The sequence below is a fragment of the Fundulus heteroclitus genome, chromosome 10 (genome assembly GCF_011125445.2).
Source record: "Fundulus heteroclitus isolate FHET01 chromosome 10, MU-UCD_Fhet_4.1, whole genome shotgun sequence".
Taxonomy (NCBI): Eukaryota; Metazoa; Chordata; class Actinopteri; order Cyprinodontiformes; family Fundulidae; genus Fundulus; species Fundulus heteroclitus.
The window spans coordinates 20920967-20935195 of NC_046370.1; the positions used below are offsets into that span (position 1 = coordinate 20920967).

At 43.4% G+C, this 14229-nt stretch overlaps 1 protein-coding gene across 4 annotated transcripts in view; it reads left to right on the forward strand.

Annotated features, from left to right (window-relative positions):
* Positions 1-10290, forward strand: part of LOC105927383 (myosin-16) — a 55613-nt gene extending 45323 nt beyond the window's left edge. For all 4 annotated transcript variants that reach the window (XM_036142316.1, XM_012864112.3, XM_036142317.1 and 1 more), the window contains 14 exons: positions 27-144; positions 1536-1663; positions 1749-1945; positions 2051-2183; positions 2267-2483; positions 4939-5075; positions 5168-5271; positions 5600-5792; positions 6462-6665; positions 6751-6876; positions 6960-7130; positions 8468-8668; positions 8757-8903; positions 10123-10290. In XM_036142316.1, coding sequence (XP_035998209.1) covers positions 27-144; positions 1536-1663; positions 1749-1945; positions 2051-2183; positions 2267-2483; positions 4939-5075; positions 5168-5271; positions 5600-5792; positions 6462-6665; positions 6751-6876; positions 6960-7130; positions 8468-8668; positions 8757-8903; positions 10123-10275 — 2229 coding nt within the window. In that variant the 3' untranslated portion in view covers positions 10276-10290. The remainder of the gene's footprint in view (positions 1-26; positions 145-1535; positions 1664-1748; positions 1946-2050; positions 2184-2266; positions 2484-4938; positions 5076-5167; positions 5272-5599; positions 5793-6461; positions 6666-6750; positions 6877-6959; positions 7131-8467; positions 8669-8756; positions 8904-10122) is intronic.
* The last annotated feature ends 3939 nt before the right edge of the window (positions 10291-14229 follow it).

Consider the following 14229-nt stretch of genomic DNA (forward strand, 5'->3'; position numbering starts at 1 on the left):
GACTTGTCGCATGCCGTGTGATGCAGATGTCATCAGACAGCTTGGTTAAGAAGTTGGAAGAACAGCTGTCTGAGGCCAACAGGAGAGGAGACGACCTGCAGAGGACTCTTTCTGAGCTCAGCGTGGCAAAGAACAGACTCACAGGTACACTGAGACAGCAAGTTAGAGCCAGTCCGTAAATTTGTGTGCGTACATACCTGCTACATTTCCTCTTAAATGATGACGTTGTAGCTCCATCTCTCTCTCTAACCTCATGCTCCTCACGCTAACAAACAACAACAAGCATGAGGCGTTGCGTTCATGCTGAGGCAAATATCGGCTTCGTTATGGCTGTTAGTAGCGTCCTCAGATTCTTCCTTTCAAACAGCCTAGCTCTACACGCCGTATCGTCTGCCAACCCACAGAAAGGTCTCGTTGAAAATCTACAAATGTTTCTGTCTAATACCTGCCGTGTTGCCGTGCTTACTTCACATGAGCTGTCTGCGCATGATAGGTGTTTTTGAGGTGTTTCTGTGGCAGTGTCACTGCGTCACCAATAGGCCCGGCATACCCGCCACAGCGTTTTTAGGGGTCCTGTCATGTGCACATCTTAAATGGGACATATGATGTAAAATCCACTTTTTAGTTAATTGGTAAATAGTTAATTTAATTATGTTGTTGTGTACTTGGAGTCTCTAGGAGAGCAGAAACCTTCAATTAATTCTGTATAGGTACTTAATAGACATCTTTATATTCTGTTTGGGATATGTTTTTTAGTCCATTCATTTTTCTCTGTTTTCAATTCCCTTTTTTTTTATCAATTATGTGACAGTGTTTTTTGCAGAACTGCTAAACAAGGTCATAGACTTTCAGCTTACCAATTTCGCGGATGCGCTAATTTTATTGTTTCCCTCATGATTTTGTAGTCCAGGCTCAAGTATGCTGAAGCTATAAGTGGATAAGTTAACATGTTTGGTTGCTGGGTGTGTTAACCCACACAATTCATCACAACGTCCCCAGCATACTACATAAATGGCCAAATGGGGTAAAATGCATTATAAATAAATTGTATTATTATTATTATTATTATTATTATTATTATTATTATTATTATTATTATTATTATTATCATCCATCCCTTGTCTCCCTGCTCAGTTCTTGCAGCATAACTCTCACTCTATATTTTTTATCCTGATCTAAAGGCTCGCTTCTTCTCCTTGAGGAGCGCCTTTATTTCAGGCTTGATCCAGGGCTTGTTATTGGAGAAACACAATACCGTCATGAGAGGCACAGTGTTGTCCACACAGAAGTTAATGTGTTCGGCGATGCATTCAGTGATGCTGTCAGTATCCTCGTCATCAGGAACACAGATCTTTTTCCACACCAGGAGCTGAGACATTCCCTCAGATATTCTTCTTTACTGTGTGTGTCACAGCTGGCCCCCCCTGTGTACAAAGGGTTAATACACATCTTACACAATAAGTTGGTCTCACTATATTCCTGTTTTGTGTAATAGTGCATGCCACTGGTTTATCATTCCTTCTGCTTCCCGCCAGCCGATAACGCCGACATCAGCCGACAAATGGAGGAGGCAGAGGGCAAAGCGAGCCAGCTGGCCCGCTCCAGAAACCTGCTCCAGTCGCAAGTGGAGGAGCTGAAGAGGCAGCTGGAGGAGGAGGTCAAGGTGCGCGCCTCAGAGGTGGAACCGCACGCATCCGGACGGCTTGGCGCGAACGTCCCATAACCTCTGTCTTTGTTGTTGGCGCCAGTCCAAGCAGGCCGTCGGCGGCAGCCTGGGCTCGGCGCGGCAGGACTGCGAGGCGCTGAGGGAGCAGCTGGAGGAGGAGCAGGAGAGCAAGCAGGAGATGCAGCGCCTCATCTCCAAGCTCAACAGCGAAGTGACGCACTGGCGCACGAAACACGAGGCCGACGCCGTCCAGCACGCCGACGAGCTGGAAGAGACCAAGTGCGTGGTGCCGACACCGGCGAGGATCGCCTCCTCTGTCGTACCGTCGTGTTCTGCGTAGATTCTGTAACGTACCACTCACCAACGGCGTGGGGTCTGTCGCAGGAAGAAGCTGGCGGCCAGGCTTCAGGAGGCCGAGGAGGCTGTGGAGGCCACCCAGGCAAAATGCTCCTCGTTGGAGAAAACCAAGCAGAGGCTGCAGGGAGAGGTGGAGGAGCTCTGCGTGGAACTGGAGAAGGTAAAGACGGTTAAAAAAATAAAGCATTAGCCCCGTGCAGCAAGGCAAGTTTCGGTGCAGTCACAGCATGTCACCCGCCTCAGGCCAGCAGCTGCGGTCAGGCGCTGGACAAGAAGCAGCGGGTCCTGGAGAAGCAGCTCGGCGACTGGAGGCAGAAGTGCGAGGAGGTGGTGGCCGAGGTGGAGGGCTGCCAGAAGGAGAGCAAGCAGCACGCCGCCGAGCTGTTCAAGGTCAAGACGGCTCACGAAGAGTGCCTGGAGCAGCTGGAGGCGGCACGCAGAGAGAACAAGGCCTTCCAGGGTAGGAACGATAAATCGTACAAACGGTGAATCGTCGTCAGAATTTTCATCGATGTGTCACAACACTTTATTTATTATGTAAGACTATAAGATACGACTATTACAGTTAGAAGCGTAGTCTGTTAGCAAGACTAACAAAACCAAAAACTATGACAGATGTAGACACAGTGTGACTCACACTGATTATGCTGACGGACATTGTTCCCACAGCATGATGCTGCCACCACCTTGTTTCACTATGGAGATGTTGTGTTCAGGGTTATATTAAGTGTAAGATATATATATTTTTTTACACTTAAGAGTTGTCCATGTAAGACAAAAAGTTTTCAAAGAAGATGCACACAAATTAAAATCTTCTAAAATAGAAACTCGTGAAAAATTTGTGTTTTATTAAAGGTATAGAGGACAATCTTTTCGGCTTCGGTTTCCAGGGGATCATCTTGTCTATTGGTTGTCCCGCATGCCAGTCATTGTGATGCGCTCACCTAACGCCAGTCTGTGTACTTAATCCTTCCTAGTTTCCTTTGCGCATGAACGGTTCTAGTGTTTATGTGTTCAACTGGTTTCAGCCGTTGGATCTAGTTCCACTGCTCTCACCGTATACTTTGAAAATGGCTGAGAGTTGCAGGAAGCAAAGTATCCTACAATTTTATGAGAAGAAGAGGAAGGCCTAAGAAGAAAGAAATAAGCCCAGAATGCATTTGGGAGATTCTTCAACGCGATCCCCTGAGGAGCGGAAGAGCAGATAGGATGTTCATGCACATTAGATTAGATTAGATTCAACTTTATTGTTATTTCACAGGTACAGGTACAAGGCAACGAAATGGAGTTTAGGTCTAACCAGAAGTGCAATAGAAGCAAGTGCAGGATAAACAATGGTTCCATAAGTACAGGACATGGGTTTTTTCTGAATAAATATAGAGATGGATACTATTATAAACAGAATTTTACTGATAGATTTGTCCTATGACTATAATATATAGATAACTAGTATTGTGAACTAAATTTACAGCTGGATATGTACCGAATATAATATACAGGTGGATATTACTATGAGTAGAGTTTTACAGTTATGTACAATAGCATAATAATAATTAGCAGTTATTCAAAAAGTGACTTCTCCACACCCTGGGAAAAATTGTCCACTATGCCTTTAAGCATCGTTTTTTTGCTTTTAATTTAAATGGAATGCAAATAAGACCACAAACATCATGTCAATTGTACTCAAAAGCCAACTTGGCAGAACAAAGCAAGAGTTTCTGAAGAAAAGCCTACAATCTCTTTATTATAGATATCAGACTACTTTCTTTTCATTAAAATATTTTGCATTTAGTTTATGGACTGGCAGGTAAAAAGCATTTTCAAAACAAAAACCAAACAAAAAAAATAAATATTGTGGCCTACGTTCAGTTTGAAAGTTTTGGCCACCAAAGGCAAAATGTTTGGACACCTCAGCTATAAGCAGCCAATGTCTTACTACATAAATCCCAAAGCTAATGTCCAGTGAAAATCAAGAACATAGCTCGATGATCTCGTTTACACCATTTACAGAAAACTTGCTGCGTATTTACAGGGCAAATGGGGGTCGGAGGTGGTGCGTCACCGATTATCTTCCTGTGACAAACTCGAGATACGAAGCATATCCTCTCAGGCTAATTTTCTCATATGAAACTAAAGCAGTGTGTGGATGATCATTGGTGTTGCACCCCCTCTCACCTCGATTTCTTGTGCTAATAATAATACTCTGGCTAAATTTGAAATGTTCTAATTACAGCTCCTAGCTCCTGTTCCTTGACCTTTTATGAGGTCAACAGTAAAGGAGCTTCGGACTGCTGTGCCCATTTCTGACAGTCTTTAACCCACATGGATGATTCTGGTCAGAGCTGGGCCCACGGCCTTCTCAAAATGAACTATAAATTGTGTGCTCTTATCTCTCCGGACATTGTTGTAAATTTCCGTGAGGTGGGCTGTGCTTATACGTCATGTCACTCAAAAGGATTGTGGGATACCTTATCGCTCTTTAGTGGCGGTAAGGGACCTCACAAGGTTCCTATGCTAAAGGAGCTATGAGAGGAAGCATACAGGCTCTTTTTCCTACCTGCTTCTCTAGTCACTGCACTATTTAGACAGCACTTATCATGGCAACCGCTGACTCACTTCCACTTTGGCTAAAGAGTCCTTACCCAAAAGACGTTTCCGGATGCAGCCTCTGCTCTATTCTTCGCCCTTCGTGGAGTAGCTGTTACCTAACTAACTAATCTGGTTTTACATTAAATAAGGATGCAGAATTCCCTTTTTCAAGTAAGTTATTACTCCCTTATGAACTTTTTACAGGACCGCACCTTAAAAATCCTAAGATATAATTTTGTTTGTGCCTGATAAAAGAAAAATTGCAGTAGCATATTAATATGTCTTATAGCTTAGTAGCATCTTTTGGGCTTTTGTTTCTCGTACAGAGGAGATAGCTGACCTAACAGACCAGCTGTCCGATGGGGGCAAGAGTGTCCACGAGCTCCAGAAAGCCAAGAAGAAGATTGAGATGGAGAAGGAGGAGCTACAGGCCTCACTGGAGGAATCTGAGGCAGCTTTGGAGGTACAGACTTGCAAAGCGAAGCGAGCTGCGCATTCATCGTCACAAGTGTCTCGTGCTTTCTTTTAGCAAGTTTCTCCGTTTTCTTTCTCCAGGCTGAAGAGACCAAGGTGCTGAGGCTTCAGCTGGAGTTGTCCCAGGCTAAAGGCGACCTGGAGCGCCGACTGCAAGAGAAGGAGGAGGAAGCTGAAGCTGCAAGGTGAGTTTCTCCTCCTGTTCTTCATCCCCTAACACACAAAACTGTCCAACACAGGTCCACTTTAAAAAGCTACGTAGACCGATAGCGAAATGTGACTTAAGAATGTGATTTGAATGAAATAAAACTTGGCCTGATTACTGGTATCTCCTTATTATCCTTATTGTCTGTAATCACTTTTAATGCTGCAAGTCCAAAACCTCACTGTGCAAAACCTGGAGGTAAGACTGGAGCTCTTTCTACCTTCTAGACTTTCTCTACGGCCTCTTTTGAACTGAACTCTACAAACGGAGCGTTTGGCGTTGCTTCATGAACCCTGTTGTCTTCCTAGAAAAAGCCACCAGAGGGCGCTAGAGTCCCTGCAGGCCAGCCTGGACGTGGAGGTGAAGGGCAGAGCAGAGGCGCAGAAGCTGAGGAAGAAGCTGGAGGCGGACATAAACGAGCTGGAGGTGCAGGTCGACCTGCTGACCAAGAGCAACGCAGAGCTCAACAAGAGCAGCAAGAAGATGCAGCAGCAGATCAAGGTCTGCCCGTTACATGCCGTGCCGTATTTACAGCACACGTATAAACTGATTTATAAACAAAAAAAATATTGGTAAAATATTGTCACAACCCATGCAGCACAAACAGGCGGACGATCTGTCTCTGGCCAGCTGAACTCACCATGCTTATTGTTAGACATTGTGGTGGCAGCATCATTATGTGGGCATGCTTTTCCTTAGCTGGGATGCTGAAGCTGATCAGAGCTGATGGGAAGACAGATGGAGCTAAATCCAGGGCTAGACTGGGTTAAACAGGGTTGGAACCTGCAAAATACTCCATGTTGGTACAGAGGTTCCCTTTCTGGGGAGGCAACGACTGCAAACATGCAGCCAGAGCTACAAAGTAGAGGTTTAAATTCAAGCATACTCATTTCCACTTAAGAATCACAGGTGTTCTCCAACCAGTCTGTCTGAGGTTGAGCTATTTAGCAAAGAAGAATGTCAAGATGTGCAAAGCTGATGGACATTCTCCAAAGGACTGCTTCACCTGTTGCTTCACAATCAATGGATTCCTAAGTATTGGTTTGTTACAAAAAAGTAAAATAAAAAACTTCGGGGTTTGCAGTTTTAACATGCCAAAAAACTATGAGTACTTCTGCAAGGCACTGTTTTGACTTCTGACGCACACTTACCGGTTCTGTTCTTCTGCAGGAGCTGCAGGCTCAGCTGGAGGAGGAGGTGCGGAGCCATGAGGAGCGGAGGGAGGAGCAGGCGGCCTTGGAGCGCCGCTGTGCTCTGTTGGTCAGCGAAGGCGAGGAGACCCGCGCCGCCCTGGAAAGCGCAGAGAGGGCCCGGAAAGCCCTAGAGACCGAGCTGCAGGAGGCCAGCGAGAAGTACAGCGACCTCAGCAGCCAGGTGAGTTCTTGTTTCCACACCGCAGGTTTTACTCTGATAATCAGACGTTTAAAAAATCCTTTCTTTGTTTTTGTTCTCGGCTCAGTTTCAGTCGGCTTTAACCGGGAGGAGGAAGCTGGAGGTGGACCTCCAGACTCTGCAGCAGGAGCACGAGGAGCTGCAGAGCGAGCTGAGAGGCTGCACAGACAAGGTCAAGAAGGCCGGCTGTGAGGTAAAACTCAGGGGCACGCCTCTTTTTTAGAGCACCTTCACACACTTCAGGCCCGTTTTGAAACCAACGCTTTGCTCCACCAGCTAGCGCGCGTGGGGGAGGAGCTGCGCCTGGAGCAGGAGCACACACTTCATCTGGAGAGAGTGAAGAAAGGTCTTGAAGGCCAGATTAAAGATATGAGCAGCCGGCTGGACGAGGCTGAACAGATGGCTCTGAAAGGAGGGAAAAAGATCATCCAGAAGCTGGAGGGGAAGGTTCGTTCCCAGAAAAGCATCTGATAAATCCGTACTCCTCATCAAATCGCAGCGATTTACGCTGCGATTTGATGTAATTTTAGTGTAACAGTATACATGACTTTCAGGAATCGTTTAACAGGTGAGTATAACAAACATTATTTGGGAGACATTTAACAAGATCATGGGGAGGATGCTGGAAGTGATGCTGGCCACAGGTTCCTCGTGAATCTCTGATGGTCCTTCTTGGGGACGGGGGGGCATTCATAAAATAAGAGCAAAGCAGTGTTGCAGATTCACAAAGCTCTGGTAAAGGATGGAAAGATGCAAAAACTGCACTCTTCATCCTAGGAATATACAAAACCTTTTAATGTTTTGTTTGCATTTTTCATATTCACTATTCTGATGCATCTTCAAGTTCTGTCAAAGCTTTATATATTTAGTTGAGTCACTAGAACAGCTTTACAATTTAAACGGGGGGAAAAAAGGATGTAAAAAGTTTAATTTACCAGACATTATTCCTTCTATTTTTTATATTTTTTCTTAAAAATATTTGCTTAAAAATATTTTTTCACCGATGTAATCCTGCAAACAGTGATGCTTTGCATGAATTCTGAGCATCCCTTGCAGACCACTATTCCTGACTACGATCAAATCTTATTCAGCTGCTTTGTCCTTTCTACAGCTACAGATGGAAGTAAAAATATCATTCAATTCGATATGGGTCTGGTATTTTCTATCACTTTAAATCAGCTGTGAGTATTAGTTAGGTGTGTATTTGACCACTTTTTAGTGGCAGTCAGGAATGAAAAGACCAAGTTTTCTTTTAGGTCATACTTACAACACAAGGACAAAAATACATGATCATTATTTCTAATTGAAAACTAATTTTTGTTTTTACCAACAGAAAAAAAAATGTTTTATTAATCTCAAACTGTTCAGTAGAGAAAGATGTAGTTCAGGTGGGAGCGTTCTAAGAATTTGAGCTTTTTAATCAGATATGAGTGCATCATGATTTCCTTAAAAAAGTGAAATAGCCCTTTAGCTTTGAGCCAATAAGCCTTTTCTCTTTTTGTTAAATACAAAATGATAAAAACATTTTTTTTAACTTAAATAAAATGCAATAAAAACAAAAAATCCTCTACTCTTTAAAACAATCAAACAAGAGGCCGACAACAACACAGTTGCCTTACTTCACACACATCTGCGCTGCACAGGTTCAGGAGCAAAAGGGCCGTCACATCGACGACAGCTTGATCTACTTCCATAATTCTCCATCTTCCATCACTATTAAGACGGGTGTGGGTGAATGGGGAGCTCCTGGGACCCTGTCAGCGGCAGTTTCTGTCTGTGTGCAGGTAAAAGAGCTGGAGTTGGAGCTGGACTCGGAGCAGAAGCGGCACGCCGAGACGGTGAAGACGCTGCGGAAGAACGAGCGTCGTCTGAAGGAGCTCCTGTTCCAGTCCGAGGAGGACCAGAAGAATCAGCAGCGGATGCAGGAGCTGGTGGAGAGGCTGCAGAACAAGATGAAGGCCTACAAGAGACAAGTGGAGGAGGCCGTACGTCACTGGGTGCTCTCGCTCCGATTTCTCCACGGCCCCTGTGGGTCCCTCACTGCCTGTGGCTCAGCGTGTTCTGTCCCCTCAGGAGGAACAGGCCAACATGAACCTGGCGAAGTACAGGAAGACCGTCCACGAGCTGGATGATGCCGAGGAGCGGGCTGACATCGCAGAGTCGGCGCTGACCAAGATCAGGACCAAGAACAGGGGCAGCTTCGGCAAAGGGTACTCCTCTGTAAGTATCCCTGTGAAGCAGCCAGCTGCTTCTGACAAGCACGTTCCCTGCCTGAAGTCCCATCTACAGTAGCTGGCAAAACTATTCACACCCTTTAAACCTTTTGTTACAACCACAGAACCTTTTGTGTTTTTGGGGGGATTTTTTTATGCGATCGACTAACTCAAAGTAGTGCATCGGTGGGTGGTGGAAGAACAAGAATATATGGTTTGAATTAAACAACTCTGAAAAGTGTGGCGTGCATTTGCATTCAGCCCTTGTTACTCTGATACCCTTCCCGTTCCGACCAGCTATCTTCAGAAGTCAACTTATTTGAAACTGGGACTCTTGCCCCCGTGTGCAACTTATTCTCAGTATAAAACTGGCTGTTCTGTGAAGGCGTCGGTTCTTTGTAGACTAAGAAACACAGCAGGCAGGTCAGGGATACAGTTGTAGAGAGGTTTAAAGCAGACTAACGTCAACAACAACAACAACAAAAAATCACAAACTTTGAATCATTTCAGAGAACTGTTCAACCCATCAGAATGCAAAGCACTTACTGGATATCACCGTCAATTCACCATCTCCATATCTCTGATGCTGGCAGCATCATGCTGGGGAGAACATTTCTTCAACAGAGACAGGGGAGCGGGTCAGATTGGATGGGAACATGGATGGAGCGAAATCCTGGAAGAAAACCAGTTAGAGGCTGCCAAAGAGTTGAGATTGCGCTTCTGTCGCAGCCTAAACAAACAGCCAGAGCTGTGATTAGGTGGTTAGGGTCAGAACATATTCCTGTGTTAGGATGGCCCACTCCACGTCCAGTTCTGCATCCAACTGGAAACCTGTTGCAAAACTCAAAAATCGATGTTCGCAAACGCTTGGCTTCCGGACGGACTGATCTTGAGCTGCTAGGCTAAGAACAGGGAAGGATAGAGGCGCAGCCCAAAGCTGTTGTCTCTGTCAATGCAGCGCATAATGGTCCTGCAAGGTATCGCCTCAGGTGGGTCCGAACGCTAATACATTCCACACTTTTAGATTATTTTAGTAAACAGAACGAGAAAACCATGTGTTGTTTTGGTTTTTCTTTGTGTGGGTGTATCAGATAAAACTCCCTCCAAACACAGTTAAATCTGGGGTTGTAAGGTGGCAAATGTGAACAAGTTCAAGAGGTATAAACCCTTTTAAAGGTCGCGGGTCATGCATGCGTGTCCTGAAAGAAAACGCTTTGCTCCACCAGGGTTACAGCACTCCTTACCCCGGCCTGGTCAGGTCACCCAGCTCTGTGGGCTCCGAGGGCAGAGGGGAGAAGATCCTCAACGACGACAACGAGTCGGTCAGTTCCCTCATCCCAGCTTATCTCAACTCCCTCAAGAAGCTCATGATCGATTAGGCGGACTCGGATGTCTGCAACAGCTGCAGACATTCAAACGTCCTCTGAAGAACCATGGCGTGCTACAGTGTTGCTGTTGGAACATCAGAAAGCCTCAGCATCAAGTCTCCAGGACATCAGGTTCATGTTTGATGGCCATCACCTCTCTGTGCATACTGTATTTTTACTGTTGTCATCTCCCTGACCCTTCTGTGTGAAAGCGTGCAGCTCCAACAGCACGTTCCAGCTTTCTAATTTCTACTTTTTGAATGCATCCATACTAGCACATGGTTTATAAGACTTTGTTTGATTTTAAGGTGGGGGATTTTACTCGGCAAACACCAATGGCAGGATTTCCTTAATTTGAGTCTCAGATGTTGTGTCGTTTGAACTCAAAACTACTACAACAAAAACTCTTGCTTGCTTACAGGTGTGCTCTCACTCTAAACTATGTTCCTACGCGGAGATATGAGGTCTTGCACAGCTGCTCTCACCTCCTTTAGCGTCCCTTTGCTCCCACTCCAGCTTCCCCCCTGCCCAAGGTTAAACTTTCTCACCCAAACCTGTCCTGTCTGGTGGCAGAATTGTGAGATCACCGACTTCTTCGGAGTCTCAACATGAACATTGATCTAGATGGGTTTTTTTGGGGGGGTTGGTTCTCAGAAAAATTAGCTGTCTAGTCTAAGATCAGCGGCCGTTTTCTAACAGCCCTCCTATGTGCTGATTAAAAAAAACCTCTAAAATTAGAGACACGGCAAAAAAAAATCATCTTGTGATCTAAATCGTCTGATTCTCCGATCAGTTACCGACTTTTTTTCTCCTGCGTTAATGAGTGGACCAGCACTATTATTTCCCTCTATTAAAGCGTTGCTAGGAAAGGAAAACTCGGGTTGGCTGTTTTTATTTTCACTTGAGATGTTAGTCATTTCACTACTTTGCTGTTTTGTACATGTACAGCTTTGGTCGCCACAAGATGTCGATTTGTACCCACTTTGGGGATGTTTCTTCAAATGCAAGAACTGAACGTACTGCAGGAAGCTCTATAAGCTTTGAGACTCTGTTAAAAAAGATGTTGGATTAGGAAATGCTGTCAGCCTTTAAAGAACATCTGAGATAAGCGTCTGAATTCTGACCAATGCTTAGAGTTAGCAATGCTAACTTTGCTAATCATGTTAGCCGCTAATATAAGATGTTTAAATGTCAACACCTTAGTTTTAAACAGTAATCCTGTTTTACTGCGACTGCTTTGTGTGATGTCACCTCTGATCCCAATATAAATACCCGAGGACCGTTCACGGGCAGGACATCTAGAAAACAACATTTTTAAAGCTGTAGTGTACAAATCCGAAAGAGAGCTCACGATTAGCTAATATCTGTGTCAGCAAGTCAGAGCTTTACAAAACCTTGGATCAGAAATCAGCCACACACCTGGGAGTGGTACATCTTTAGTTAGAATAACATGAATACCAACGACCTCCTTGTTAGAGATTCTGGAAAACATATCATGTTATACACCTTGTCAAGAGGTAATTATTAGCTGAAATGTGTCTGACACAATACTACATTGAATTAGGATGGTAAGGTAACCTCATCTGTACAGTAAAAAGTTCCAAACGACTATGTTCCTGGTTCATTTAGTTTCTTCTGAGAAGCAGGATCAAACCAATAGCTTGTAATGAGGTTTTATCTTTTAAGTTTCAGTTTAAAAACAATAATAAAACCTGGCATAACCTTGTGGGGAGGTGCCTCATAGTTTTTCTTTTTGGTTTCTTTAATTGGTCACTGCTAATTATCTGTTCAGTGTTCTCTGTTAAGCTTTAAACACAGGTGATCTCTCTACAAAGTTAATTCTAATTTAACCTTAAGTATAGTTGGTAACTCGGACGCCGATATGAAAATGTGTCGATTATGACAACAAATGCGGCTATATTTGAGCCGCTACACCGTTGTGCTAATGGGAGACCAGCATTATCCTTCTTTCTGTTAACCTTCCCTCTGATACAGATGCAGGGCCACTAAATTGCCCTTGGTTAAAGCTACAGTAAACATTAGGATGATCCATATCCATTTATTCATCATCAATGATTGGGTTATAAATCATAACCATGTTATAACTAGGAGGACAACAAAGCCCTGTTTCCTCTTAATGGTATCAAGTGTATTTTCAATGTTGTTTTGCCAAAACGTGTATCTATGTCCAGACTTATGGACAGCTTTTATATTGGTGCCCAATGATGTAACAAGAATTGACACAATCATTTACTGTGTTGATGTGATAATTGAGTTTTTTAAGGAAATAAATTCAATTTTCTTCCCTTTTTGTCATTTTCTTGTTTTCTTCCTGTTATTCCCAACAGAAATAACAAACCAAGAACCACTATGCATTGATTTAAGATGCACATTTTTATTTTCCTGTAGCAAACTGTCAAGCCTTAGTCATTCCCTTTTTACTGGTAAAGTAAAACAAGGCAGTAATACTGTCAGAGTGTAGTTGTAAAAACATACTGGCTTCAGGCATCAGTTTGGACACCAAACCAGGCTGAAGCAACTTTTTTGAACTTCTATAACCTGGATGTTCTTCAATAAAACATCCACAAAACATCTTTAGATCCTAAACGTGGCAGTTATATATTTCTATTAGATTATATTATATTTCTTTCTTTCTTTAACTGCCGTTTTAAATGGAAATCATTCAAATTCTGAAATATTTACAACAGGACCCAAAACTTCATTAAAATAGGTTTGTTGTGATTAGAAACGAACTGTAGCCTTTTGAATAATAATCCTGGTATAAAGTGCAACTTGCTGTTTTTAAACTCGCATGAGGAAGGTTGTGAACTAGGTGAAAAGTTATCAGTAAATTATCTTGCTGTAAATGTAGGATTTATGAGATTATAGACTGTAGAGATCAAACAAATGTAACACCCTGATCTCAGACTTCAGCCATCAGTGGTGAAATTACTGTCAGCCACAGTGAGGGTGTGGGTTTTACCATGAATCTAGAACTCTAGAAAGAGGAACATGTTCATATTATGTATGAAGTTGGATCAGGAGATAACCATGAGTACATCCGTTGAATTTGCTAGGTAAAGATTTTGCCTGGGCAATGTTCATCCGTATTACTTTAAAGTCTTTTACTCTTGAGCAATTGATAAGGTAGTGGAGTAACACAGGCAGATGAACTTCAGTGTGGTAATATCCGGTTAATATCTGGAAATGCAGTTGAGCCGATGAACATGAAGCATTTAAACTATTCCCTCATATTGTGGCAAAATTTGTCTCGACGTCTCAAACACTTGGTGACTCAGGTTGGTGTCTAAAAACACTTTGAAAGGGATTCAAACAAAAATTAACAAAAAATACAAATGTTAAGCATCAAAAGTGGCAAAGAGGTCAATGTGTCACACACCCCAGAATGAATTGTGTGTAATGTGTAACAGGGCTTTAATTAATACATTAAGCTCAGGCTCCCATCTCCATAACACTTTGCTTCACTTCAGCAAAGGAGGCTCTGGAGTCTCAGTATTTTTCGACCCGTCACTAAATATGATTAAAATTTAGTAACTTGGCTACTTACCACAGAGGACATCTCCATTGTGTATATAATGCACTCTGATATGAAATATTTCTAGTACAGGTGAGGGGACAAATACTAACTCCCTTCAAAAGTCAGCACTACCCCTTTAAACTTTAGTGGAAATGCTACAGGGCAGGAAAAAAACTTTGACGGTTTTGGGAAATCGTTTCTGGGGTTAAAAAGTTCTGAAAAAACAGTCAAAACCCATCTTTATCTACTTTCTCCTGGCCTTTGTTGTGGGACAACATTTACGGTTCACAAAGGGCAGTTAACATTCATAAGGTAACATTTTCAACATGTTATTTGAGAGCGTTAATTGGTGTTAGCTTGTGGCGTAAAAGCATTGTCCTTGTTACTGTCTCGTACTGAGACGAAGAACTGTTAGCCAAAGTCTTAAA